Below are 27,661 nucleotides of genomic sequence, written 5' to 3'. Positions count from 1 at the left end.
TGGATTTGCCACTCAGTTGCTGAGTGACCTTGAACATGTCATTCTAGCCTCAGTTTCCTCATTTGTAAATTAGGGATAAGAGTATTCTTTTCTACACATAAAATATATAATATCTGAAGTGAAAGTGAAAGTTGCTCAGACGTGTCTTTGCGACCCCATGGACTATACAGTCGATGGAATTCTCCAGGCCAAAATACTGGAGTGGGTAGCCTTTCCCTTCTCCAGGGGATCTTCCCAACCCAGGGATCCAACCCAGATCTCCTACATTGCAGGCACATTCTTTACCAGCTGAGCCACCAAGGAAGCCCAAGAATACTGGAATGGGTAGCCTATCCCTTCTTCAATGGATCTTCCTGACCCAGGAATTGAACCAGGGTCTCCTCCATTGCAGATGGATTCTTTACCAGCTGAGCTACCAGGGAAGCCCATATAATGTCTGGCACATGACAAAAATTCAATAGACAGTTGATATTACCATACGTAATTATTCCAGCTGTCGGTACTGTACCTCAGCTCTGAGAAGCTAGAGAATGAAGTGGCAATAAAGGGGGATTATTAAGGTGGGTTTTCATGAAGAGTTGGATTTTGAAACATGTTTTAAAAGAAAGGAAGCTGTATATTGAAAGAAAAGAAAGGCCAATTGTAGGAATGAAGGTGGCATGTGGGAGGCAGGATGTTGCTGTTGTCCAATCTCTAAGTCATGTCTGACTCTGTGACCCCATGGACTGCAGCACGCCAGGCTCCTTTGTCCCCCACCATCTCCCAGAGCTTGCTCAAACTCTTGTCCATTGAGTTGGTGATACTATCCAACCATCTCATCAACTGTAGCCCCCTTCTCCCTTTGCCTTTCATCTTTCCCAGCAGCAGGGTCTTTTCCAATGAGTCAGATAATTGGAAGGCAGGATGAGAATGCATTTATTAAATATGGGAGCTACCAAGCAGGTCTAGTATATCTTGTCCTAGAGATACTCTGGACATGATCAATGAGAAAAACACTTAGTACCACATTGTGGGAGAGGGATTGTTCAGGGCTGTTGTAAGAAACAGGTAAGGCTTAGAGCAAATTACCCTGTACTTTTTCATCCCAACAACATGGTTCAGGTGTAATAAAATGAAAATGAATGCTCAGGACTTTTTCAAAGGGGAAAATTTATCACACAAAAAGTCGTGACCACACAGCCCCTTCTCCCTTCCCTGCAGCCCCTCCCCTTTCTCATTCTGTCTGAGATTCTGGGAATCTCTCCTTTCCCCGAGGGTGTCAGAAAGAATGTGGACAAGCTGTGGGTAAGGCAATTCCCTGTGCCCTCCATGGTGGGTGAGTGTTGGGGCCGTGGGATGGTGATCACTGGTTTCTTTGGGGCGTCTTCCCTGGTGGTCCAGTCATTAAGACTCTGCATTTCCAATGTTGGGACTGCAGGTTTAATCTCTGGTCAGGGAACCAAGATTCCACATGTGGCTGGGCACAGCCAAAAAAAAAAAAAAGGAAAAAAAAGCTGTTTTTTTTGGCTTCCCATGAAGGCCAGCTTCCAGAGGTCAGAGTGGTGGGTGGGAGGGCTTTACTTCTAATGTGCCTCTTCGCTTACTCAGCCCTCCTCGCTCCTTCCTGCCAAAGCATCCTCCCACAGGTCAGGGGAATATTTCATGTCCTCCTAAGGAAAAAAAAAAAGTCTTGACCACAGGTAACAGCTGGAAGTAGGAAAGGCCACTCAGCTTTGTTACTGTGATGCTGGTAGACAAACTGTTAAGTTTTGGTCTTTCTTAGCATCAGCAGGGAGACTTTTCGTTTCTCCCCACCTGCTGCCCTCCTGAGTCCTGCAGAACTGTAGCACCTCCTGCAAACTGCAGGATGCAGTGTGAGTGCCCACATTGCCCTTCACTGGCAATGTTTTTGGTATTTAAAGTTAGTTAAAGACCTCTACGTTCAGGGAGAAGTGTCTGGGTTTCATTCAAAAGGAAGCAAGAATCTCCATGATGAGAGCAGTCATCTAAAGAAGTCCTGGGTGAGACAACCAGATACAAACAGAGGAACTGGGTCTATTCTTTGTCGACCAACAAAAGTTCTATTGAGGAGCTGATGATTAGGCTTGGGCTCAGTCTTTCTAAAGGTTAAGACTTAAAAGGTAAGGAGGTGAACCCAACATTTAAGGACAATTACATATGGTAAGATTATGTATAGCAAAGTTGGTCACTAGCTTACCTGCACTATCAGTGTTAAGAAACATAATCGTAATTTTCACTGTAAAAATTATTGTCATCATTGCCTTTGTGCTTACTGCGGAAGTCATGTCACCACCATCATCATTATTATTACTTGTACTTTATAGGTCTCTTTCAGTGGTACAAAGATGTAGACCTTTCAAAGGGACAGGTCTTTTACTTTAATGCTTCAGAACCCTTGGGATCTATTTTCCCTTCACTAGGTATTAACTTGTGATTTACAGTGTACCTATTATAGCATTTAAAAACCACTGAATAACAGGCACTTCTATTTATACTAAAGGCCTATTAAATTTTAATTTAGATATACACTGTTAACCTTCTTACATATAAATAAAATACCTTCCCTAAAGAGGAAAAGTAAATCTCATTGAAGTCCCTTGGTGACTACCTTGTATATCTTGAAGACAGAGATAGGGAGATCTTGCAAATGAGAGTACTAGATGGGGGACTCAGAGAGAAGTATTCATTCATTCATTTAATAAATATTTATTGTGGATCTGTTATATGCTAGACATGGTGCTAGGTGCTGGGTATAGCAATGAATAAGGAATTATGATATTTCTGTAGACCTTGGTTTTTCCACTCTCTGAAATAAATATATTCACTTTTGATGCTTATATATCATTTTGAGATGATAATGTTCACTGACTTTTAAAAATAATGCTAATTCAATTCAGATTCCACTCACAGTTTGAGGACCTGCTGAGGGCTCGGGTGACAGTTTTACATGTGATTATGCTGTTTGATTTAATAAGAACAGCACCTTGTATCTGCTCAGCCTCTCAGAACATCCTGTGGGAAGGAGGGCAGGCATTCACTATTTGTTGATGAAAAAACGAGGCTCAGAGAGGTCCAGTGAGTTGTCTCAATGATCACAATTGCTAAGTGTAAAGAGTAGGGCAAGAACCCACTATCCATCATAATGAAAATATTTTCAGCTGTCTCTTTTTTCTGTTCTAGGCTGATACATTTGTATTTAGAAATTCAGAAACAGTTTTCAGAATACATGAGATACAATATGATGTATAATCTGACATACATCAGGCTCTCCATGTTTGTCTTTCCTCATAATTTGTAACAAAATTCTTTTCCTTCTGTAGCTACCTTATGTATCTAGGAAGAACCATTGTTAGGAGTCTGCAAATGTTTTCATCCAAGCTTTTTTTCAAAATTAGATGTCCTTTCTTTAAAAAGTTAATAACTATCAATGCTCATAACAGTGATAGCTATTTCAAAATTTGTATGTTAGTTGCTCAGTTGTGTCTGACTCTTTGTGACTCCATGGACTGTAACTTACCAGGCTCCTCTGTCCATAGAATTCTCCAGTCAAGAATACTGGAGTGGGTTGCCATTTCCTTCTCCAGGGTTCAAAAGTTTACAATAACCTAAAAACAAAGACATTTTTAACCTAGGGATTTCAACAGAAAGCATCTTTGTCAATCTGTTTGCTTAGATTCAAGTTCATATAAAAGGAACTGCAGAGTGATATTTAGAGGAATTCCCTCACGGTCCATGGAGAGTGCAGAGAAGGCAATGGCACCCTACTCCAGTACTCTTGCCTGGAGAATCCCATGGACAGAGGAGCCTGGTGGGCTGCAGTCCATGGGGTCGCTAAGAGTTGGACACGACTGAGCGACTTCACTTTCACTTTTCACTCTCATGCATTGGAGAAGGAAATGGCAACCCACTCCAGTGTTCTTGCCTGGAGAATCCCAGGGATGGGGGAGCCTGGTGGGCTGCCGGTCACACAGAGTTGGACACAACTGAAGTGACTTAGCAGCAGCAGCAGCCATGGAGAGTGATGACATAAACACATATTGCGCTGATGGTAAAGAATCTGCCTGCCATCGCAGGAGACACAGGAGATGTGGATTCGATCCTTGGGTTGGAAAGATCCCCACTCCAGTGTTCCGGCCTGGAGAATTCCATGGATTATTCCATGGAGTCTCAAAGAGTCGGACATAACTGAGCGACTTTCACTTTCTCTTTTCACCTGGAGTAGGAAATGGCAACCCGCTCCAGTATTCTTAGCTGGAAGATTCCATGGACAGAGAAGCCTGGTGGGCTACAGTCCATGGGAGTGCAGAGTCGGACACGACTGAGCAACTGAGCACACACACGCAAGTCAGTTATGATGTTTGTAAGACTTAGGTCATTTTTTTTCCTATATGTGTTTTATGCCTTCCTACCACCACCTTTCAGAGCACCTTTCCCACTTGGAATATACTCTTTCTAACCCTCCTTCAAGTCCTAATTGTCTTTCAGCTCAAACCCCACCTACTCTGTAAAAACATTTTTTGATTGCTCCAGACAGAAGGCAATTAAACTGGCATTGCCTTTTCTAGTCTCTTTTATTGTTCTATGTAGTTGTCACCTAAGATTTTTCTTGTAATTCATTTTTCAAGCCTTTCTCCCCAGTTAGATTGCCCTTACTCCCCAAGGGCAGGCACTTCTACTTCTTCTGCATCTTTGCAGCCTCTCTTGCTCCTACCATAATGTCTTGTACATACTAGATGCTCAATAAACAACTTGTTCTTTCCTTTAGAATTTCCCAAAAGTGGAATATAAGTGAGTTCAGCAGATCTGGGTGTTCAAGAAGTTCCGAAAGTCCATTAATCAACTGGCTATCATACAACTATCATTGTGTAAGACATCAAGAAGAGTGCACTTTCTAGAGGATTTACAAATCTCATGGAGGTAATGTTTATGGCTAAGAACCAGTAAGAGTGTAAAACAATTGTGTGCTTGTGTATCAAATGGAATTGGGTGATGGATGTGAAATGAACTTTCTCATGACAGGAAACATGTTTCATGTTCCCTCTGCATCCAGCATAGGAACTGAGTAGACCCTGGGAAGGCATTTGTTCAGTGAACATGTTGGTGTCTTTTCAATTTGAAGTCTTTGGTAGGAGCTTCATGTTCCTCCTGAAAACCAGTAGACATTGCCCAACAAGGACTCTGGGTCCAGGGCCCATTGGGATATGGAAGTAGCTTTTGCTGCTCTCCGTTTAAGGGTTGGATCCCTCTCCTCATCTGCATGAGGGAAGGCCAGATCTCCAAAATGGCTACCTTATACCTCCATGTATTCTGCATGGAGTCTCTGAAATCCTGGAATCTCCCCGTTGCTAGGGCACTGGAATCTTGGACATAAGTCCACTAAGTGGACATAGGTAGTTTTGTACTGTCCTCTTACCAGCTCCATTTCCCAGGGATTGGCTCTTTTCCTTTTATTCCCAGTGACCCTGTGTTCTGTATGATGTTAACAATATTTAAACATTACATTTCCCAAATTCTTCCTCCATTCTGCTACCCTAGAATGGGACATTCTCATCTCAAGTCTGGATAGGATTTTCCACTCTCATCTGGATTGATTCACAATTGTGGGCCTGTCCTTCGTGCACCACTGTCATTTTATCCATCTTTCCTTGGCTCCCAGTCCCCTCTGCTCTTATTAGGACAGCATTGTATGTTATATTATTGAGGTCTGGCTGGGGCCAAAGAGCAGGAGTTTGAGATGGATTCAGTCACTTCAGCTTTCTGCCTCCTATCTTGAATGCAAGACATATGTGGATGTAAGATCATGTATGTGCTTTATAATTATCATTATTTATGATTATTATCACACACATATTTTTTTCTGACTACAAATACATGCTTACTTTTGAGAATGCAAAGGCAGAAAGCATAAAGAGCAAAACAGAACAAATTCTCTGTTTCAGTTTCCTATTGCTGCTGTAACAAACCACTGTACATTTAGTAACTTAAAGGGTCAAAAATGAGAAGTCTCACTGAGCTTAAGTCATGGTGTCTTCATTCCCTCAGGTGGATCTAAAGGAGTATTTGTTTTCTTGCCTTTTCTAGCTTCTAGAGGCCACCTGCATTCCTTGGCTCATGGTCACTTCCTCCATTTTCAGAGCCAGCAAAACCCTTGTGATTACATTGTCCCCTGCATAATCCAAGATAATCTTCCTATCTCGAGATTATAAAGTTAATTACTAATGCATGTACATGTTACCATGTGTGGTAACCTTCACCAGTTTCAGGGACTAGGACATGAGCATCTTTACCAGGTCATTACTTTGCCTATCATACCCTCAATTCTTTGATCCAGAAATAATGACTTGTAACATCTTGGCATATTTCTTTAGGTTCTTCTTGTTCTGCATATATTAATATATGTTTTTTCTTTTAATAAAATTGTTATCATATTACATATATTGTTTATTTTTCTACTTTTAAAAAAATTTATTTATTTTTGGCTGTACCGGGTCTTTGTTGCTGCGTGGGCTTTTCTCTAGTTGGAGCGAGCGGGAGCCACTCTTCAGTGCGTTGCACAGGCTTCTTACTGCAGTGGCTTCCTTTGTTGTGGAGCACAGGCTCAAGGGCACCAAGCTTCAGTGTTGCGGCACGTGGGCTCAGTAGTTGCAGTTCCTGGGCTTTAAAGCACAGGCTCAACTGTTGTGTCGCATGGGCTTAGTTGCTCTAAGGCAAGTGGGATCTTCCTAGACCAGGGATCGAACTTGAATCTCCTGCATTGGTGGGTGGATTCTTTACCACTGAGCCACCAGGAAAACCCCTATTTTTCTATTTTTTTTAAAAAAGTTTTATTTTGTCTGTGCCAGGCCTTTAGTTGCTGTGTGTGGGATCTTTTGTTGCAGCATATGGGATCTAGCTCCCTGACCAGTGATCACCTGGTAGTCCTGGGTGTTCATTGGAAGGACTGATGTTGATGCTGAAACTCCAATCCTTTAGCCACCTGATGTGGAGAGCTGACTCATTTGAAAAGACCCTGATGCTGGGAAAGATTGAGGGCAGGAGGAGAAGGGGATGAGAGGGGATGAGATGGATGGATGGCATCATCAACTCAATGGACATGAGTCTGGGTGAACTCCAGGAGTTGGTGATGGACAGGGAGGCCTGGCGTGCTGTGGTTCATGGGGTCACAAATAGTCAGACACGACTGTGTGACTGAACTGAACTGAACTGAACCCTGCATTGGGAGTGCAGAGTCTTAGCCGCTGGGTCACCTGGGAAGTCCCACATATATTCTAATATAATCTGTATTTTACCATTCCACTGTTTATAAATAGTTTCCTGTAAATATTTTTTAAAACTTTGAATTTTACTGTTTTCCTAGCACTTGATTCTTTTCATCTGTCATAATTTGCTTTAAAAATTCTCTATTATTAGAATTTAATCTTTTTGAAGTTTTTTACTTCCCTTAACAATGTGATTAATATATATGAATGTAAGTTTTTTATTCCTTTGATGTTTCTAAAAGTGAATTCTTACTATTATTACTAGAATTTTAATACAAAGGCACTATGAAAATACTATTGAAATAAATAATTTTGAACTCAGAAGTCAAGCTAACCAACTCATTTTATAGCTTTATATAAAACTGAAGATTTATATATAAATATATAAAATATATATAAAAAGATTTAAGATTTATATATAAATATATATAACATATATAAATATATTAAAAACATATAATATATTAAAAAGATTTATATGTAAAACTTTATATAAAACTGAAGATGATAGAAAATGATAAGCTCAAGGTAACACAGTAATTTAGAAAAGGAGTTAGATTTGACTATTTGAAATTTTAGTATGATGAAGAGCATTACAAATAAACTTAAAGCACAAATGACAAGGTTCATTATCCAATTACAGATGTGGTAGGTGAAGAAGATAACAGAATTAGTTGGGAGACTGGTTACATTGAAGCAATAAATAAATTGACTGAGGAAATAAGTAAATATATTGAAGATAAAAGACTCAGGTTTCTTACTGTTGGAGAAGATATTTGTTTGTAAGTGTGGAAAAACAGAAGTCTAGAATAATCTTGAAGTGTCAGATTACAATTAGAGATATTGGCAAGAATGCATGGTTTTAAAATATATATCCTGATAGATACAGAAATGGTCATAGATACATGTATGTATATGTATGTGTGTATATATATATACATATTTGCTTGTGTATGTGTGTATTGTACATGTATAATGCATATATGTCTTAGCTCTGTCCACTGAGAGAGGCCAGAAGCAATGACACTCCAGTAGCAATGATAGCACTAACATCCCAGACCTTAATTTAATACCATCCTCTTCTGAAGTGACTCAAAGCTGTTGGGCTGATTCTAAGTCTAGGTCAGAAAAAATGTAAAATGAATCTGGAACATCTCATTGTGCAAGAAAGTAAGACAACACTCAAAGAATGATGAGGACACATCAAAAGAACCACTCTAAAGACTCTCCTACTAGACAAATCTGGGACAACTTGAGCATCAAAATGATGAAAGGGTCAAAATACAACTGACTGAAGAGACTAGAAACTTACAAGTTCAAACTGGTATAAAAATTAATACATACATGCTTACATACATAAATAAAAGATAGAAAAGGAAAAATTCTTTGCAGTAAATTTCCAACTAATCTATATAGAAAGAATGATTGAAACAGAAAATTACCAGTGTCATCATGGTGGCTGACCCAGTAGAAAGTTGGCAATGGATACTAAATTTTGTCTGGAAATATGATGAGGAATAAGATATTATTCCTTGGAACACCTTTTCACAAAATATTACTAACCAATTACAAAGAAAAAATGGCGATTTTATGGTAGAGAAACATGACTGGCAAAAAGCCACAAGTGACAATCTGGAGAAGGTATTTGTAACATGTATAAAAATCAAAGAATAACAGTTTCTTATGTGCTGTGTGCTGTGCTTAGTCACTTAGTCATGTCCTACTCTTTGCAACCCCATGGACTGTAGCCTGCTGGGCTTCTCTGTCCATGGGGATTCTCCAGGCAAGAATATTGAAGTGGGTTGCCATGTCCTTCTCCAGGGGACCTTCCTGCATTGTAGGTGGATTTTTTACCATCTGAGCCATTCTCATATACAATTTGGAAGCAATTTCTCATATACAAAGAATTTCTACAAATCAGCATTTGTATTATAGTTCAATGTAAAAGGAGCAAAAGATATGATAAGACAATTAAGACAAGATATATAAATAGCCAATAGATATAGTAAAGATGTTCATCCTCACTAATAATGAAAGAAATACTGAAGAAAACAAGATGTCATTTTTTTCCCCTGTTAGACTGGCAAAAAATGACAGGTTGCTAATATGCCAGTCTCTTTACCAGCACCACAATGCAGCTGAGTTAGAAGAGAAAATAAAATGTTTTCCAAAATGATGTCACTTGCCAAATGGCAAGAGTAGATACCAGTGGTTTTTCAAATAATCTATTATATACAGAGAGCTAGCATACATTCCTTGCCAGTGTAGAAACTCCTTTCTCTGTGCTCACTGAGAGCTGCTTCCAGTGCTGTACTGAAAATTGTTACACAAAAGGCTGTACACTAAAGTATTAACAGGAAGAGACGAGGTAAAGTGTTAGTATGATAAGGTCAGAGCATCTTGGATAAATATTTATTTATCCCACCCATCAATTAATTTTTGAGCTCTTCTCTAAAAGCCTTAACAACACCATCCAACATCTGCTAGAACACCTCTATCGTTTGTTCATTCATTCAACAAATAATTTACTGAACACCTGCTTTGTGCCAGGTCAGAGATAGGCTGAGAACTAAGCAGCAAGCAAAAAGAGATAAAATATATCTCCTCAGGGAGCTTACTCTGTACAGGGGGAGACAGCTTTAATCAGATAATCATGTAAATAACTCTAAATTGTAACAAAAGCATGTGGTATAAAGGAGAGATACATGATGACATGAGAATGTAAAACAGGGGAATTTGACTTTGTCAGGAAGTTTGGGGGAGGCTTCCCTAAGAAAGCATGGCTTGAGTTGAATTATGATGGATAAGAAGGTTACCTAGAAGAGGCAAGAGCATTTCAGGTGGAGGGGTGGCATGTGTAAAGAAAAGCTCTGTGGCAAGAGGCAGTATGATGAGTAAGGGGTTGGAAAAGAGAAATAGAGGGGAAGCTGGTGTGAGCAAAGGATGTTAAGGCACATGGGGCCAGCCCTGTGAAGGGTGGGACCTTTGTCCCTGAAGCTGGGAAGGGCTGTAAGCCCTGGAACAGGACTAGCTCTGGGTTTGAAGACGATACCTCTCACTGCCATGGGTGCAATTCTCTCTACATCAAACTTGAATGAATACAAACCATTAGTCAACTGTCCCCACAGTTCCATCCTCCTACTGCTCCAGGGATCATAGATTTGATCTTTGTTTCTCATGACAGACATTTGGAGGGGAAATCCTCTCCTGCTTCTCCCCTTGATTCCTTGTCACCCTGCTCTTTTCCAGAGGGTATTGTTCCTGTCCTCCCTCCATCCCACGCTGATTCCCGCATTCCCTTCTATATTTGTCCTTTTCTCTCTCCATGTGTGGGCCTGAGAAAGGGATGCAGAACCAGCGGAGGGTTCAGGAAGGCAAATGGAAAATGATTATTAAACAAGCTGAAAACTACTGCTCAAAGCATAAACAAAATGCTTTGAAACTATCATCTGACTGAAATGGAGAACTGTAAAACAGAGTAATAAAACAACTGAAGTTTATTTACAGTGTTGGCTGGGCAGAGGGCATCAGGAGAGGGAAAGCAGGAGGTTATCCCATCCTTTAGACTGAGTTGTGGTCACTGACACCAATGCAATAGGAACTGAACATTTTGCAAAATGAGTCTTGTGAAGTAGTAGTGAATTTAAACATTATAATTTCTGGGGCACGGGGAGAAGGGGGCAAAACAAACAGGTTAAAAGTTATCTAGAATTACTGTACATCAAAGGCACACCTGTATACATGCAGAATTTCATGGATGAAATATTGAATAAGTAAAAGCATGTTGTAGTAGAATACATAGGATGTTATGATCTATAAAAAATTTTAAAACAAGCAAAATTAAGCTATATATTAAATATATAAATCCATTATACCTGCAATCTGCCTTCACTGATCAAGATCATTTTAGTTGCAGCTATTTAAAGAAAAGTGTGTGTCCTCCAAGTGCACTTAGCCTAAACAGTATGTTTGCCTGAGCTGTTTCTCGGAAACTCGGAGTCAGCTGTGTCTAATTCAAGCTGAGCTGGTTAATACTGGGTAGGACCACTGACCCTCTAGCTGGGCAGCCCGAGTGTCAGCTTGGTGACCTTTTGACATCAGAGGCTAAAAATTTACCCTTGGATGATGACAAGTGCTCCATTTTAACACGCCCCCTCTAGGTCCACCTGCCAATGCAGGAGACGCAAGAGATACGAGTTCGATCCCTGCATCTGGAAGAGTCCCTTGGGTAGGAGATGGCAACTCACTCCATTATTCTTGCCTGAAAAATTCCAAGGACGGAGGAGCCTGGAGGGCTGTAGTCCATGGGGTCACAAAGAGTCAGGCACGACTGAGCACGTTCCCATGAAGAAGCCTATTGCTTAGTAGTTACTCCTGTGCAGAATGACTCCCTCACCTTTTCCTCATTTCCAGTCACCTGTCCCCATGCTTCCCAAGCCTAAGACCACTCTGGTCCTTTATCCCATAAATAGCTCAAGCCCTTTGAGGCAGGTTTGAGACTTGTTCTCCGTTCTCCTTGCTTGACTGCCTTGTGGATAGACCCTTTCTTTGCCGTAGACATCAGTGTTTCAGCATTTTGGCTTGATGCATGTCAGGAAAATGAACCTGGATGAGTAACATTCACGTGCACTAGAAAGCATAAAGATATAGAAAGGAATATAAGTCCCAATTACAAGAGGATGGATACCTCTGGGAGGAGGGAGGGCCGTGTGAGGGCAACTGACAAGGAGTACACAGGACTGGAGGTGGTTTTGGTTCATTATATTAGTATTTAGGCCTTCTTATATTTATGCATATTTTCCAATACATTTTTAAGAAGAAAAAACTGACCACCTAAGTTGCCGGTGAACTACTGATAAGAAAAGGGAACAGAAACAAGAACTCTTACCTCTTTTCTTGTAATTGACTCTCTATTTAAGAACAGATTCTAGGAAGGTTCCCTCCCTACAGACAGAGCATTAATGGGCAGCACTCAGACCCCATCAGGGTAAGTTGCAGTGATTTAAACTCCAGCTGTACCGAATGAGAAGACCCCGGGGTATTGGCAGAACTAGCCTGAAACTGGACCTATACTGCTTCTAACAAGAAACTGAGTTGTTTTTCAGAGACAAGAGAACAAAACCACAAGTCATACAGCCAAAATAGGCACAGAGGAGAAAATTTTGACCTCAAACAACACCCAAAAGCAAAGTTTCTCCTTCCACAGAACCAAAGGACCGGGACAAGACCGGAGCCTGATTGCCGGAGCCCTTTCTGAAGCGACGGGTCTGCTGTCCCAGAAGAACTGGTACTAAAGTCTCCTTCACCACACCTCATCATAAATGGCTGAGTCCCAAAGCCCTTCAGTGAAAACCTGCCCCAATGCTTTTACCAACCAAACCCCAGATCAGGGAAGATGCAGATGTGAGCCATACCTCCTGTCCCCTGCCAGCTGACCTCAAAATTAAATCTTTTCTCAAAAGCTGTGCCACAGTATTGGCTTCTGTGCCCACTGGGCAATGAACCCTTTGCTTGGTAACACTGGTCCCATCTTTACAGCCATAAAGTATGATCTCACCTGAACTAGCATGGACCATATATAATCAGCTCATCAGAAGAGCAGAGAATCTTGGAGGCTCCCTCACAGTCCCTGTTGGATGAGCGTGGATGGTATTGGAGTCTTTACATATTTCAGTATTTCACATGGCATCAAGTCGACTCACCTGCTGCTCCATGGTGCTTGGATCAATAAAAGTCATCAGGTCTATGGAAAAGTGACCAATCACATTTTTCATTTTACAAGCCTTTCCAATTTGAAGGCACAAAGAACTGAGAACTTGGGGATCCACTGAGGTCTGAGGCACAGTGGTCCCAGAGGAGATGAATGGGCCTTCAGCATGAAACTGGTCCCCTGTAGACAGCAGCCTGATTTCTCCATTGGGTTCTATCAGCATGTCCACCGTCACGTTGGTAATACTCTCTGAAGGTGGGTACGCTTCAATCACGCCTCCTGGGGGGAGAAGCATGGGGTGGGTAAAAGGACACACTCTTGTGGACTGTGCCCATTAAGAGCAAGAGGAAAAAACCCAGGCTTTGGCAGAGGGACTCAGGCTCAGAGCCTGCATCTGCCATGTCTTGTGAGACTTTAGGCAAGTAGCTTCAATTCTATAAATTTCCTTTCCGTCATTTCTAAAATCAGCATAATAAGACCTATCTCACCAGACTGTTGTGAATCTTCGTGATCTACAGTATTTAGTCCAATGCTTGGTGTGTAGTTGGACTCAATGAGTGGTGGTTTTGATCCTAACTAGGAAGACACTGTAAAGATCATCAGGCCTATGCCCATTCATTATAAATGATGAACCTGAGGTCTACAGCAAATCCCTCAGGGGGAATTAACTGCCCACAGGCCACAGTTTGTACCTTAAGGACCACTGCGCTTCCTGTTCAACTTCACTGCTTTTTCAAGTTCTGACAGGTTAGGGCTTTTATCAGACATAAGAAAACACTGACCATTATGTCAGCCAAAGGACTTCTATATATAGCTGGTTTGTTTAAAAATATGGAGCCAGAAAATGCTGCCATTCTTGAGAAACAGGTAAGCTTGCTCCATGCTGATAATGGGAGCTTTATAATTTATCTTACTGCACCTTCTGCTCTGAATAGCAAAAATTGCAGAGGCAAATTTGTTGTTTAGGCGCTGAACTAAATTGACTCTGCAATCGCATGGACTGGAGCCCGCCAGGCTCCTCTGTCCATGGGATTCTCCAGGCAAGAATACTGGAGTGGGGCTGCTATTTCCTACTCCAGGGGCTCTTCCCAACCCCAGGGTCAAACCCGCATCCCTTGTATTGGCAGGCAGACTCTTTACCATTGCACCACCTGGGAAGCCTGCCCACAAAATTTACATGGCCCTGTTTTCTGTCTTTAGGCCTAACCTGTAAATCTGTATATATCCCTTTTATAGAAAAAAATTGAATATTATTTGTGAAGAATTAGATAACATAATTTAAAAGTGTTCCTAGACAAGGCAGCCTCTGGAGCCCAACAGTATTAAGATAAATTTGACGTGTATTTTGGGCATTTGCTGGGAGGTGACCTATGCTCACAGGCTTTGAACAGCATATATGGTTAAATCCTGAGATTTAAAAATGTCTCAAATGCAGCTATCTGTTACTTTATACAAAAGGCTCTTTCCTTAAATGTCTATGCTGCTGCTGCTGCTAAGTTGCTTCAGTCGTGTCCGACTCTGTGTGACCCCATAGATGGCAGCCCACCAGGCTCCTCTGTCCATGGGATTCTCCAGGCAAGAACACCGGAGTGGGTTGCCATTTCTTTCTCCAATGCATGAAAGTGAAAAGTGAAAGTGAAGTCGCTCAGTCATGTCCGACTCTTAGCGACCCCATGGACTGCAGCCCACCAGGCTCCTCCGTCCATGGGATATTCCAGGCAAAAGTACTGGAGTGGGGTGCCGTTGCCTTCTCCTTAAATGTCTATAAGTGTGATTAAAGCTTATAGACACAAAAGCTGGTCCTAAAGAAAGCTGAATTTCAGAAGGAAAGCTAATTCATCTTCTTGGTTGGTTTGAGATATGCTTTTCTTTAAATGAGGTTTTCGAGTGTGTGCTGTACCTAAATACTGGTTGCTGGAGATTTAGCAAGGTAAAAGTAACAAAACAATAATAACACAATGCACAAAAACAAGCAAAAAATCTACTGAGTCTCTCTGATTCAGAAAACTTTGTGGCTTTCACTATCACCTACATTTTGAAAGATGATGCTCCAGTGAAAACACTTGTCCTTTATAGTTACAAGGTTATTTTACTTCAAAGTAGCTTATTTGTATTGTCTTCTTGGTACTAGGACCACAGTCTTTTCAGTGTTAATTTTTTTCTTTTCCAAGTAATTAATCCCCCTTTTTAAAAATGTATTGCCTTTGATATAATGCTTTGACAATGCAGAAATCAAATCTATAGCACATTTCGCGACTATAGGCACACTTCAGAGAGTAGAAATGAAATGAACCAGGCAACAGGGAAGATGGCAGGAGATGGTGGCCTTAGGGTCAGGAAACCTGGGTGGGCAGCCTCTCTGTCAGTAATAATTTTATGCAGGGCCTGCTGTAGGCTCTGGGCTCAGAGCTGGGAATAGGTTTGAACACACATGACTCCCCCAGACCAGATTTCTGAGACGTGCTAGAATTGTGGGCTCTAACTGCGTTCCCACTCACCATGCACTTGTTGTGTGATTTTGTCCTAGTCACTTCCTAGCATTAAGCCTGTTTCTTTGTCTATCAAAGTGTCTCAAGAAAGCTTGTTCTTCCTCCTATAAATAAGTATTGTGCTTACAACACGGCTGAAATAGAGGAAGAAAGGATAGAAATGACGGAGGCTGAGACAAAGGCTAAGCTTGTGGTTGTACAGCTCATGTGAGACGGTGGCTGGGAAAACCCTTTCTAGTCTACAAAGCTCATATGAGAATAAATAGGCTAAAAGAAGGTTTGCAGGCTGACCTTGGAAGATACGGAAACTTCCTAACATCCTGTCGTGTATGGATCTGAGATCTTCAGGGTCTTCCCCTCATAATCTGAAAAAAAATCCTTTATTCTTAACCATTTTTTGTCGTGAAACTGTTAGTCGCTCAGAGAGTGTTAGGTCTCACTCTTTGAGACCCCTATGGACTGTAGCCTGTCAAGTTCCTCTGTCCATGGGATTCTCCAGGCAAGAATACTGGAGCGGGTTGGCATTCCCTTCTCCAGAGGATCTTCTCAACCCAGGGATCGAACTCCGGTCTCCCTCATTGCAGGCAGATTTTTTACCGTCTGAGTCACAGAAGCCACCTAGTATACCTACCTACTTTATTTTCTCCCATTTATGCACAGGGTAGACTCTTTTAGTTTTACTTTTCTGGTATTGGGTTTATGTGGAAATTTGTGGAATCACAGAAATTTATATTTGAGAGGACAGATTGTACTATAACTGCCCTCTGCGTCTCCCCACACCAGTGAAGAATCCTTTCTCAGCATTCTTGTTAGACTGTGGGCCGTCCCATCTAAATAATTCATTAACAGTATGTTTACTATGCCCTTCCACCCCACTCTGCCTTGCAGTGTATTCCAATGCCCAGTAGATCTTTCTTTTTCGATACGATCTCATATCTTGAGCTAAGAGGTATTCCTTGGTAAATGTACCCATTGTCTCTGGCCAAGACTCCTGGAGTAGCACGGGGTAGCCTTTTATTGGCTCTGTTAGGTATTCACAGAGTGATTCGAGGAGAGTTACTTAATCTTTTGTACCTCAGTTTCCTTCTCTGTGAAGTGAGGGTGATAATGGTACCCACCTCATAGGGCTGTTAGGAGGATTAAAGAAATTAATATAGGTGTGCTTAGAATAGAGTCTAAGGACTTTCCTGTGGTCTAGTGGTTAAGTCTCCATGCTTCCATTGCAGGGGGCATGGGTTCCATCCCTAGTCAGGGAACTAAGAACTCACTTGCCTCACATGCCATGAGGTGAGTCTAGCTCATGGTAAGCACAGACTGTGCTTATTATGTTGTTTTCACTGTGCTATTCTCGCCATTGAGTTGTTGCTGCTGCTGCTATCATCTGATATTATTATGATGTGCGTGTATGCATGCTACATTGCTTCAGTCGTGTCCTACTCTTTGCAACTCTATGGACTGTCGCCTGCCAGGCTCCCCTGTCCATGGGATTCTCCAGGCAAGAATACTGGAGCAGGTTGATGTGCCCTCTTCCGGGGATCTTCCCAACCCAGGGATCAAACCCATGTCTCTTACATCCCCTGCACTGGCAGAAAGGTTCTTTACCACTAGTGTCACCTGGGAAGCCCTATTATTATGATATTATTATATGTTTATGTTACATGTTATCTTTTGACAGTGGTGAATAGAGTGGAAAGATAGCTTCTGTGGTCTGTATCCTAGCCTTCTCTTATCATGCATGTGTGTAAGCATATAAGAATATCCACCTTATACTGTTGCCTCCTAAAGAGTGAGGGGCAATGTGGTGTAGCACTCCCACAGGACCTCCACAACTGCTCCATTCATTCCCTCATCCACTGACCTCCTAACATCATCAGAAAATTGAGAAGTCAGGGGGCTTTGCTCCAGGACTATCAGTCAGTTCAGTCACTCAGTAGTGTCTGACTCTTTGTGACTCCATGGACTGCAGCACGCCAGGCTCCCCTGTCCATCACCAACTCCTGGAGACTACGTAAACTCATGTCCATTTCATCAGTGATGCCATCCAACCACCTCATCCTCTGTCGACCCCTTCTCTTTCCACCTTCAATCTTTCCCAGCATCAGGGTCTTTTCCATTGAATTGGTTTTTCACATCAGGTGGCCAAAGTACTGGAGTTTCAACTTCAGCATCAGTCCTTCTAATGAATATTCAGGACTGATTTCCTTTAGGATGGACTGGTTGGATCCCCTTGCAGTCCAAGGGACTCTCAAGAGTCTTCTCCAAAACCACAGTTCAAAAGCATCAATTCTTTGGTGCTCAGCTTTCTTTATAGTCCAACTCTCATATCCATACATGACTACTGGAAAAACCATAGCTTTGTCTAGAGGGACCTTTGTTGGTAAAGTAATGTCTCTGCTTTTTTAATATGCTGTCTAGGTTGGTCATAGCTTTTCTTCCAAGGAGTAAGTGTCTTTTAATTTCATGGCAGCAGTCACCATTTGCAGTGATTTTGGAGCCCCAAAATCACTTTGGGCTCCAAGACTATAGCGGGTTCTTATTTACAAGGTCTAACCTCAGAACCAGAAGTGAGACTATTTCTTCTCTCCTAGAAAATGGAAGGAGAAACTCACATTTCTTGAAGACTTATTTTGAGTCAGGCTCCCTGGTAGAAACCTTCATATATTTATTTCATTGAATCCTGCCAACAACCCTGTAAGTAGGTGAGGAAACTGGGCCTCCAAGGGTTTAAGAACCTTGCTCAAGGTCAAGGATGAGATCCAAACTCAGGTCTTCTGATTCCAAAGTTTTTGACTACTTCTCAGGAGAAGTCTGTGGTGCCAAAATATGGTCAGAATCTCGAGCTATGCACGGCATGCCTGGCCTGCTCAGTTCCTGTTTACTTAAGAGGCTGAATGCAGGATAAATATTTAGGCAAAGTTTTGAAGAAAAATCTGTTTGGAGGAGCACTTTTCTAAACCCATGCAAGAGTTTCTAGGTATTCACACTGGCCCCAGGTTGACCCAAAACTAGAATGCAAGGTTGCGCAGACCAAACCTCAACAGAAGCTTTCCAGTCTTATTTACCTTGACTGAGAAATGTTTGCAGGAATTTTCTCCACGTTGGGAACCGTTTCTCATTGACTGGCTGTGCGTGCTGTGCTAAAATGCCCGCCAGCTCCTCGGAGATCTTCACCAAAGCTGGCTCCTGCAGAAACAAATTAAATAGAACCACAAGCAATTTTACTACAGAAATGAAAACTGCTTGTGGAGTGATTAAAAACCAGGCCTCCAACAGGCAAAAAAAATGTGGTTACTGTTTACCCAGAGCCAGAAAGCCATTTTGAAAAATTTCTCTATTTTTTCCCAGCCATTTCAATTTTCATTCCTCAAAGTGATTTGGCCCCAAAATATTGCCACTAATTGTGCCTCTTGTCTCCAAAAGGCAGCCTTCTGCCTGGGCATCAGGTAAACCCAGTTTCAGACCCACAGCAGCCTGACCAATGGCATGTCCTCGGACACTGTGTCTCCTCACTTTGGGCCTCAGTTTCTCATTGTGTAAAAGGCAGGGTTCACTACCTTCTCCCTCAGGTTCTTCAGACTGGAATTTTTTTTTTATTAAAAATTTTTTATTGAAGTATAGTTGATTTATAACGTGTTAATTTCTTCTGTGCAGCAAAGTGACTCGGTTTTATATCTTTTTGTATTTGTTTCCATTATGATTTATCACAGGATATTGACTGTAGTTCCCTGTGCTGTACAGCAGGACCCAACCTCCCTCCCTACCTCGCTCAGTCGTGTCCAACTCTTTGTCACCTCATGGACTGTAGCCTGCCAAGCTCCTCTGTCCGTGGGGATTCTCCAGGCAAGAATACTGGAGTGGGTTGCCATGCCCTCCTCCAAAGAGTCTTCCCAACCCAAGGATCAAACCCAGCTCTCCCACATTGCAGGTGGATTCTTTACCATCTGAGTCACCAGGGAAGCCCATAGATACTAAAAGAGTAACCCATATATATGCTGCTTCCCAGAGACTCACTTCAAAACTAAAGACACACACCGTCTGAAAGTAAGAGAAGGGAAAACAGTATTTTACACAAAAGGAAATGTTTTTTTTTTTATCTTATAACGCTAACAGAGTTGACCCTGAGAGAGATCGTGGAGTTGGCAGGGTCTTTCTTGGTCACCTTGATCTCTTAAAGCCATGCCCTTTCCCCCTGGTTGGGGGACCTCCACGTAACTGTGGGATCAAAGCCTAAAATCACGGCTGATGCCGTAGAGGTGAGATTTCATGAAGTCAGGTCGTAAGAATGAGGTGGGATTTCAGGAGGTTGGGTCAGGAGAGAGAGTTGGGGAGGGAGGTCAGGTTGGGAGACTGAGGTGGGGAGGGGTGTGGTTCTCAATCACCTGATATTCCACATTAGGTCACAGCCTCATCTGACTAGACATGAGCTAAGGTTGGCCCCCACGCCAAGGTGAAAACTGTAGGAAACCCTCTAATGAATAAAAAATGGGGGTTTGTGACATAAAGAGACTTGGTTTGTATCATAAAGATATTTGGTTTATGAGGACAATTTTTTTGTTTTTTTTGCAAAGTCTTAGACTAACTAAAATTTTTTTAGATAAAAGCCACTTGTTCAGATTTCATTTCTGTCAGAAGAGCAGCTTTAGGCACCAAACATCTGATAGGCAGAATTCATATTCAAAATGGGGGACGTTGACAAGAAAAACTCAGGCTTGTTCTGGGTTGCTGGGGAAATTTCTAATCTGTGAGTAGACATCAGTTATTTGGAAGAATCAGAAAGAATCAGCTTTGGTGAGTGGGGCAGGAAGGAATCTTAGAAATAATCTGTATAGCCATGTATTTTCAATTTCTGCGTCATTAAAAAGTGATTGTCCTTCCCCTCCCCTCAGCTCCTTGGAACATCTGGCTCATTCTGGGTTGAGTGCCCTCTGAAAATCTACAATGGAAGACAAATATCTGAGCGTACACTCTGGGCAGGTCCCAGTAACCTGAATAATGTCTGAATTATCTAGAAAATCCTGGTGGGAGACTCTCATCAGTCAGTTTAGTAAGTGCTTGACATACAAAACCAAAGCGCCACGAGGAAGGGAGAGTGCCGCTGCTCACCCTCTTTCAGGATGGCTCTCTGCACAGTCAGGGACGTTAAGAAGGGCTGGGGAAGCTGGCTCACACAGCGAGCCTCTGCCTCAGGAGGCAGAGGCAGGGAAATTGCTGTCAAAGCCAAGCACTTCGTATTCTGCACAACCGATGTTTTCTCTGCCCTTTACTGTACATTAATAACCTTGTCTCCGCAAGGCCCTGCATTTAAATCATAAACAAGCACACAAAACGTGCAGTTCCAACAACCTGGACCGCCTCTCGTTTTCTCCTTTGAGCATTGTCCTCCAAACCCACCTTTCTTCTTACTTTATAATTGTCTCTGTTAAAACTACTCTACTCTATTGAAAAAGACCAATTGTCTGTGATTCATGCAGTGCCCCAAAGGTGGGACAACGAAACACGGCTGTGGGTTCCCACTCTGCTTATGAAACTGAGTGTCAAGGAAGGAACCCATGCAGGGCAGGCCCTCTACCAGGACAGTGGAGACTTACTTTTTGTCCTTCCCTGATTAAAGGTGTTGAATCATCTACACAGTGATCTGCTCTCTGCTATCACATCAAGTCAGCCCAAGAGCAATAATTCACTTGTTCATCCATTCATGCAAGAAATGGCAGGTACTTAGAGTAGTTGAAATCACTGAGACTGTTAGTGGGATGGTGGTTGTTGGGGGACAGGGAGTGGCGAGTTAGTGTTTAATGGGTATGGAGGTTTGGTTTTTTAAGACAAAAAGAGTTCTGGAGCTGGGTGGTGGTAATGTTACACAACATTGCGGATGTAATGAATACCATTGAACTGTAGACTTAAAAATGGTTCAGATGGTAGATTTTATGGGTATTTTACCACAATAAAAAAAATTGAGAAAAAAAATTAGAGAATGTCAGATCTAACTTAACTAAGGAAAAAAGTGTTTATGTGTTGTGGTGGGGGGAGACTAGAGATGGAGGTGAGACAAGGAATAGATGAAAGCTTTTCTACCTGTCTCAAAAGTGAAAGTGAGAGTTGCTCTGCTGCTGCTGCTGCTGCTGCTAAGTCGCGTCAGTCGTGTCCGACTCTGTGCGACCCCATAGACTCAGTGGTGTTCAACTCTTTGTGACCCCATGGGGCTATACAGTCTATGGAATTCTCCAGGACAGGATAGCGGAGTGGGTAGCCTTTCCCTTCTCCCGAGGATCTTCCCAACCCAGGGATCCAACCCAGGTCTCCTGCATTGCAGGCAGATTCTTTACCAGCTGAGGCACAAGGGAAGCCCAGGAATACTGGAGTGGGCAGCCTATCCTTTCTCCAGGGGATCTTCCTGACCCAGGAATCAAACTGGGGTCTCCTGCATTGCAGGTGGATTCTTTACCAACTGAGCTATGAGGGAAGCCTAAGTCTCAAAACTAGATCCCTATCCACTTAAGTCAAAACTCCTCAGCACCACACACAAAGGCCCTCTGTAACCTGACCTCTGATTCCTAAAGCAGCCTCTCTTCTCTCTGTCTTCTAGCCTTGCCCCAAACTTCCCTGGCTCAGTCTCTTTCCTCGGCCTTCCTTCTTCCACTCCCTCCTCTGGGTGATTCCTTCACACCCTCTCTGAGTTAGTTCCGGTCACTCCTCCTCCAGGAAGCCTTCTCTACTATCAAGTGGGGCTGTCCTTTCTTCATGTTCTCCAGCTTCTGGGGGCTCCTTAGGGGTGTGGTCAGTGGCTTTGTGGTCAGGCTCCCAATGCTCAGCACAGGGAACACCCAATATGTGTGGCTGCAATAAACACAGGGACCTGGCCCCAAACAGCTGAAGTTATAGGGTACGGGAAAATGGGAAACCTTGCAACAGGCTCCCACCTTGCTGCCCAGGAACCACCTGGCGGGGATGACTACTTAAGAACCAATTCTTCCTGGGTGGATTTGATGAGATTCCCGGCCTCTAAGGGACAATGGGAAGATAAATAAGGTGACATTTATAAAGTATCACTTCAGATGCAACATGCTATGTGAAGGCCAATAATTAACTGGTAAGGTCGTGGCTTGTGAGAGGCATCTGGACACCGTGTCAGGCTGCCTGGATTGCCTCTGCTTACAAAGCCAGCCATTCCACCTTGATCCACAGCGTTTGTATTGTGTACAGCAAAGGGGTAAATTTCCTAGAGGAAAGTCTGCTGTGGAAATCATGTCCCATTGTGAGAAGCACACAGCTGAAGGCCCTGGGAGGGTAACAGTCAATAGGGGATGCTAGGGTACATGGAGGCAGCTTGGGGCCACAAGAAACTCTCTAAAAGATATTCAGAGGAATAATGGGGTGGGGGGTATTAACTGTTCAATTTATTTCTGTATTTTGAAAGCATCTGATAGGAAATAGAAGGATTATACTAAGAATGGCCTTAACTCCATTGGGCCTTAGCTCCATTGAAGAGATGTCAGATGTAAGTTCTCGGCTTGGAGAGAGTTTCTGTTCTGTTCAAACATAATTATCACAACTTTAAGGGCAGATGCTGATGAGGGAAGATCTGTAGCTACTTGGGTTTATTATGTTCAGAGTAAACTTAAGTACACACTGATGCCCACAGCCACAGACATATAAAACCATGCTACACAACCCCCAAATTCATGTGAATCCTCAGAACAGTATTCATAAAATACTTTCTCTTGTTACAGCAGGCTCACATTCATTGTCCCCTTTGGTCCTGACACCAACACTCTGAGGTGGGCGAGCACAGGATTATTCCCCCTGCTTTACAAATGGGGAGCTGAGGCTCCTAGAGTGAAGAGGCTTGTGTAAGGTCACTTGCTGAGTTATCAGATTCTGTTATGGGGTGATTTTCAACACGAGACTGAAGACAGAAAACAATGGAGTTGGGGGAACTATTGCTAGTTCGTCTTGTTTCCCCCACATTTTACCCTTGCAGTGTGTATATGTGTGTGTGTGTGTGTGTGAGTAAGTAGAATATCTGTTACAAGCCAGAAATCAGGGCACAAGATTCTCTGTCTAACATATTTGTGAAATGAGTAGTTCAATGCATCACATCAAGGCGATAGATGACTGGTTAGTGTTTCAAAAAGTGTATCAACCACATGCAACAGATCTTTCAGAGCTAACAACTCTAGGGGCGTGAAGAGGAAAGCGTAGATCTCATGGATGATAAGCAAATATTAGAAAAATACCCTTTAGTTTTTGAAATAATTTCAGATATTCATTCCATTTTAATTGCACTTCTGGCAATGCACATTAGCTGCCGGCCTTTGTGGAGCTAATAGCTCTAGAGCAATTCCCATCCAGGAGGAACCTGAGCCACACCTGCGCCAGTGCACAGCTTTGTCGCTCTTTGTCCAGTATCCATATTTACCCCTCAGAGTGCATCGGTGATAGTCATGACCTTGGCGGGTTCCAAGATAACTGTAGGGCCTTCATCAGTCTGACCAATGCATCCTAAAGATTCTTGTCTATCAAGCATGGACCTTGCCTCTCAGCTCTCTCTCTTTTTTTCTATCAAGAAAGTGTAAATTTGAAAGAAGAGGTATTTGACTGAAAGAAATTCAGGATATCTCAGGGGAAGCTGCTAGCATATCCAATTTAATATTGCCCTCAATGACTAAAGCTACTTCAAGCTCCAGAGAGTTAACTTTCCCAAGTAAATTCTAAAAGTGTGTATGTGTGTGTGCATGTGTGTTGGGAGGATGAGCAAGGAGGAAAAAAGAATACAAATCAGAATGATCTAAATATCAATCATCAATACTCCTTTTATTTCAGAAAGCTCTTTGCTAGATCTGCAGTGATGAATTAAGTAAAATAACTTGTCAGCTAATCACTTTCAATCTTTCACATCAGACATTATTTGGTGTTGTTCAAAACAGAAACCAAGGGACCTACCTAGATGATTCTGCTTTTACAGAGCCTTCTGATATCCCCAAATGGAGGAATGGAAGGTGACATAGGGCCAAAAGGGCAAGACAATCACTTGAAACTAAGCAGGGATATCAATATTGAAAGAGGCCGTCTGGACCATCTAAGAGAAGTGCCTCGTGTAACAGAAGAGGGGATGGGGCTTCTACACACATACAGCAAGACCACAGGAGCTCTCAGCCACCTCTGGCTCCGGGGTGAGTGTTTATTGCCCCCACTGCCCTCTTTCAGAGGGAAGGTATGGGTTCCATGAAAGGTGCTCAGGATTTGAAAAGGCTAGCTGCACAGAGATGGAGAGAAGGGAAGGATTCCTAATTTGAATGTGAATTTAAGAAGGGTACTTGGTTGCACAGGACACTTTTTATACTGTTGTTGTTATTGTATTTTAAACTTTGTTTATATATTTTTGGCTGCACTGGGTCTTCATTGCCATGTAGGCGTTCTCTAGTCGCGGCAAGTGGGGCCTGCTCTCCAGTTGTGCTGCACAGGCTTCGCACTGCAGTGGCTTCTCTTGTTGCAGAGCATGGGCTCCGGGTGGGTGGGCTTCAGGAAGCTGCAGTTCCTGGACTCTAGAGCGTGGGCTGAGTAGTTGTGGTGCGCAAGCTTAGTTGCTCCGTGGCATGTGGGATCTTCCTGGACCAAGGGTCAAATCTGTGTCCCATGCACTGGCAGGCAGATTCTAACCACTGGACCACCAGCAGAGTCCCGACGACAGCTATTTTTTAGGTAAAACAATAGCTCTCTCTTATTGAAAGCTTACCATGTGATAGGTCTGTGCCAGAAGTTTTTATATTATGATCTCAAAGCCACTCTCTGAAGTAGTTATTATCATCTCCATTTCATATCACAGCCATGAAGTAGCAAACTGGGATTCCAGTCTAGTTGCTACCAGTATGCCATAGTGCAACGAGCTCTGTGTCTGTAACTGCCATGGGCAGGCACTGTTGAGGTCCATCTGGGTCAGATTAGATCATCCACATGTGATGCTAAGTCTGTGCTGTCAAATTTATGAAAAATGGCAGAAATTACATCTGCTGTTGGCTGCCCAGCATCTTTGTCTTCTTGTTCCAGGTAATGATATCCCCAACTTCCTTTCAGGAACTATCCCTACCCCATTCTTAGCTACGTAAGAATTGAGAGTAACCTCATGCTCAGCTCCAAGAAGGGGCCCCTGGTTAGCAAAGCCATACCCTGGCCACAGTGATCGGTTCAGGAGGGGCACATGACCCAGTCAGGCCAATCAAGTGTTAGGAAGCACTTGCTGGGGCCTTCTGAGAAAGAAGCCTTTATGCTTTTCTGAGAATGCTGCCTGGTGAGATTTTCTCTCTTCCTATTACCTTGACCAAGGACAAGCTTCAGGAGCCACTGGCAGCCCCCCAGCAACCCTGGGGACCACCAGCCTTAGGATGGAGCAGATATTATGCACAGTATGGGGGAGGGATGGAAAGTAACTGGGTCCTTGTTGATACTGTGCCACTGGATTAATCCTTTTCTCATGATTCTTTACTATCTGAGCCATCAGGGAAGCCTGGGTTAAGCCTTCTCTGATGTCAGAGACAATCTCTGGATTTTCATTTAGCTGAATTAATAAATTCTCTTTATTTTTTATTTTTACTTAAAAAATTCTCTTTATTGTTAAAGTCACTTTGAGTTGGGTTTTCTGTTATTGAATATTAAACATTTTAAACTGATACGAATGGGTGGACCAACCGTGTACCCACAATCCATGCCGGACACGTAAGCCAACAAATGCTGCACTCACTCCATGCATTGGTTACTCTCATTCGGCAATCAGTAGTGAAGTTTCCACTCATTCCTTTCCCTTAAGATCATTAGCAATCGTCCCTCTTTAGAGTGTAAAAATATGCTGAGAAGATGAAGAAAGAATGAAAATGTCTTCAGCAAGTCATAAACTACTTCCCACACCTACTTAAAGTTTAAGGACTGCCTTAATACTCCATGTTTAATTGTTAATTGAGAGTTTAAAAATCAAAAATGCCAACTTTGCCTTCGATGAGATGGAAAATTATGCTGCTGTAGAAGGTAACATAATGTAAAACAGCCAACATTACCAAGGCACACAAATGTTTTTGGTATGTAAAATTGCTTTGTAAAATATTTGCTCCATCTGCTGAAAGCGGCAAAGACAATTTTCCCTTGATAGCTAATGGCCCATTTCGGCTGTGTGGCAAGTGATTCGCTGTGGTGGCGGCTCTCATTAAACAGAATGGTGAAAGTGCGGTATATAATTCCATACTTATGTAGCATTATCCACTCGCTGCTTCTCGAGGAGTCTGTCCCTCATTATCCAGGCCTCCACCTTGCACCAACACGCAGGCCTAGCAGTTGATTTGACTCGAGAAGCGCTTTGTCCAACTGAGGCACATATGTTGCTTCTCCATTCGAAAACTCAGTACAACTGCTTTGCCCCGACCAGAAACACTGGAGAGCTTCATTCCCTTTCAACTTTCCAGCTCTTCAACGGCTGTTTCTTTTTCCCCCTCTCCACGGGGGGCCCTGATTTTCTTTCCAGGCTCAACCTATCGCACTGCATGCTGGGGTTTCAATAGATAAAGATTAAGCATTTCTTGAAATTCTTAATTGAACTTTGCACATAAACAAAAGCAGGAAAAATTTTTCCTGTGGGCTAAAGCTGCCCATAAAAGCCCAACAGACACGGCCCTTGGCTCCTGGTAAATGTGATGGTTTGTGATCTCTCTCTTTAAAGGAGTTGTTTACAGTATATCCTGAATTACTTCAACATCTGCTAACGGAACAATTAAAAATAAATACTCCAGGATGGTTTAAAAAAAGAAGAATCCGTTCATGTTTGGGGAATGAAATTAAAAAGTAGTTACAGCAGCCAGTGGCAGATTTTTAAAAGGTATTTTTAATGTTGGAAAATGGGTTTAAAGGCAATTATATTAAATAATAGTGACGCCAAGTAAAAATATATGACTGTTTTAAAGATTATGCAATATTTTAAAACAGAAACCACGCAGTTTAAAAATCAACTATAAGTCAAAGTGGCCACCATACTTATATTATGGCTAATAGGTTTCTTTCCCATTAGAGAAATACCACTGATTGAGAAAACTGCATATGCTGAAAAAGCCCTTTAGCTGAAAATTAAAAACAAAAGAAAACACATGTGCCCTTTGGACTTGATTTTTCATTCAAGTAGTGGGGGAAAGGGGTGAATTTGTCAAATGAAATGAGAGGCTTACAGG

At 42.4% G+C, this 27,661-nt stretch overlaps 1 protein-coding gene across 1 annotated transcript in view; it reads right to left on the bottom strand.

Annotated features, from left to right (window-relative positions):
* Nucleotides 1–27,661, bottom strand: part of IQCH (IQ motif containing H) — a 229,793-nt gene that overhangs the window by 51,124 nt on the left and 151,008 nt on the right. Inside the window, 2 exon segments of the mRNA XM_070377335.1 lie at nucleotides 12,962–13,248; nucleotides 18,521–18,641. Coding sequence (XP_070233436.1) covers nucleotides 12,962–13,248; nucleotides 18,521–18,641 — 408 coding nt within the window.

This window comes from Bos mutus, chromosome 10, assembly GCF_027580195.1.
Source record: "Bos mutus isolate GX-2022 chromosome 10, NWIPB_WYAK_1.1, whole genome shotgun sequence".
In the NCBI taxonomy this organism is placed as follows: domain Eukaryota; kingdom Metazoa; phylum Chordata; class Mammalia; order Artiodactyla; family Bovidae; genus Bos; species Bos mutus.
The sequence above is the reverse complement of the archived record's forward strand: the minus strand, read 5'-3'. Positions and strand labels throughout refer to the sequence as shown.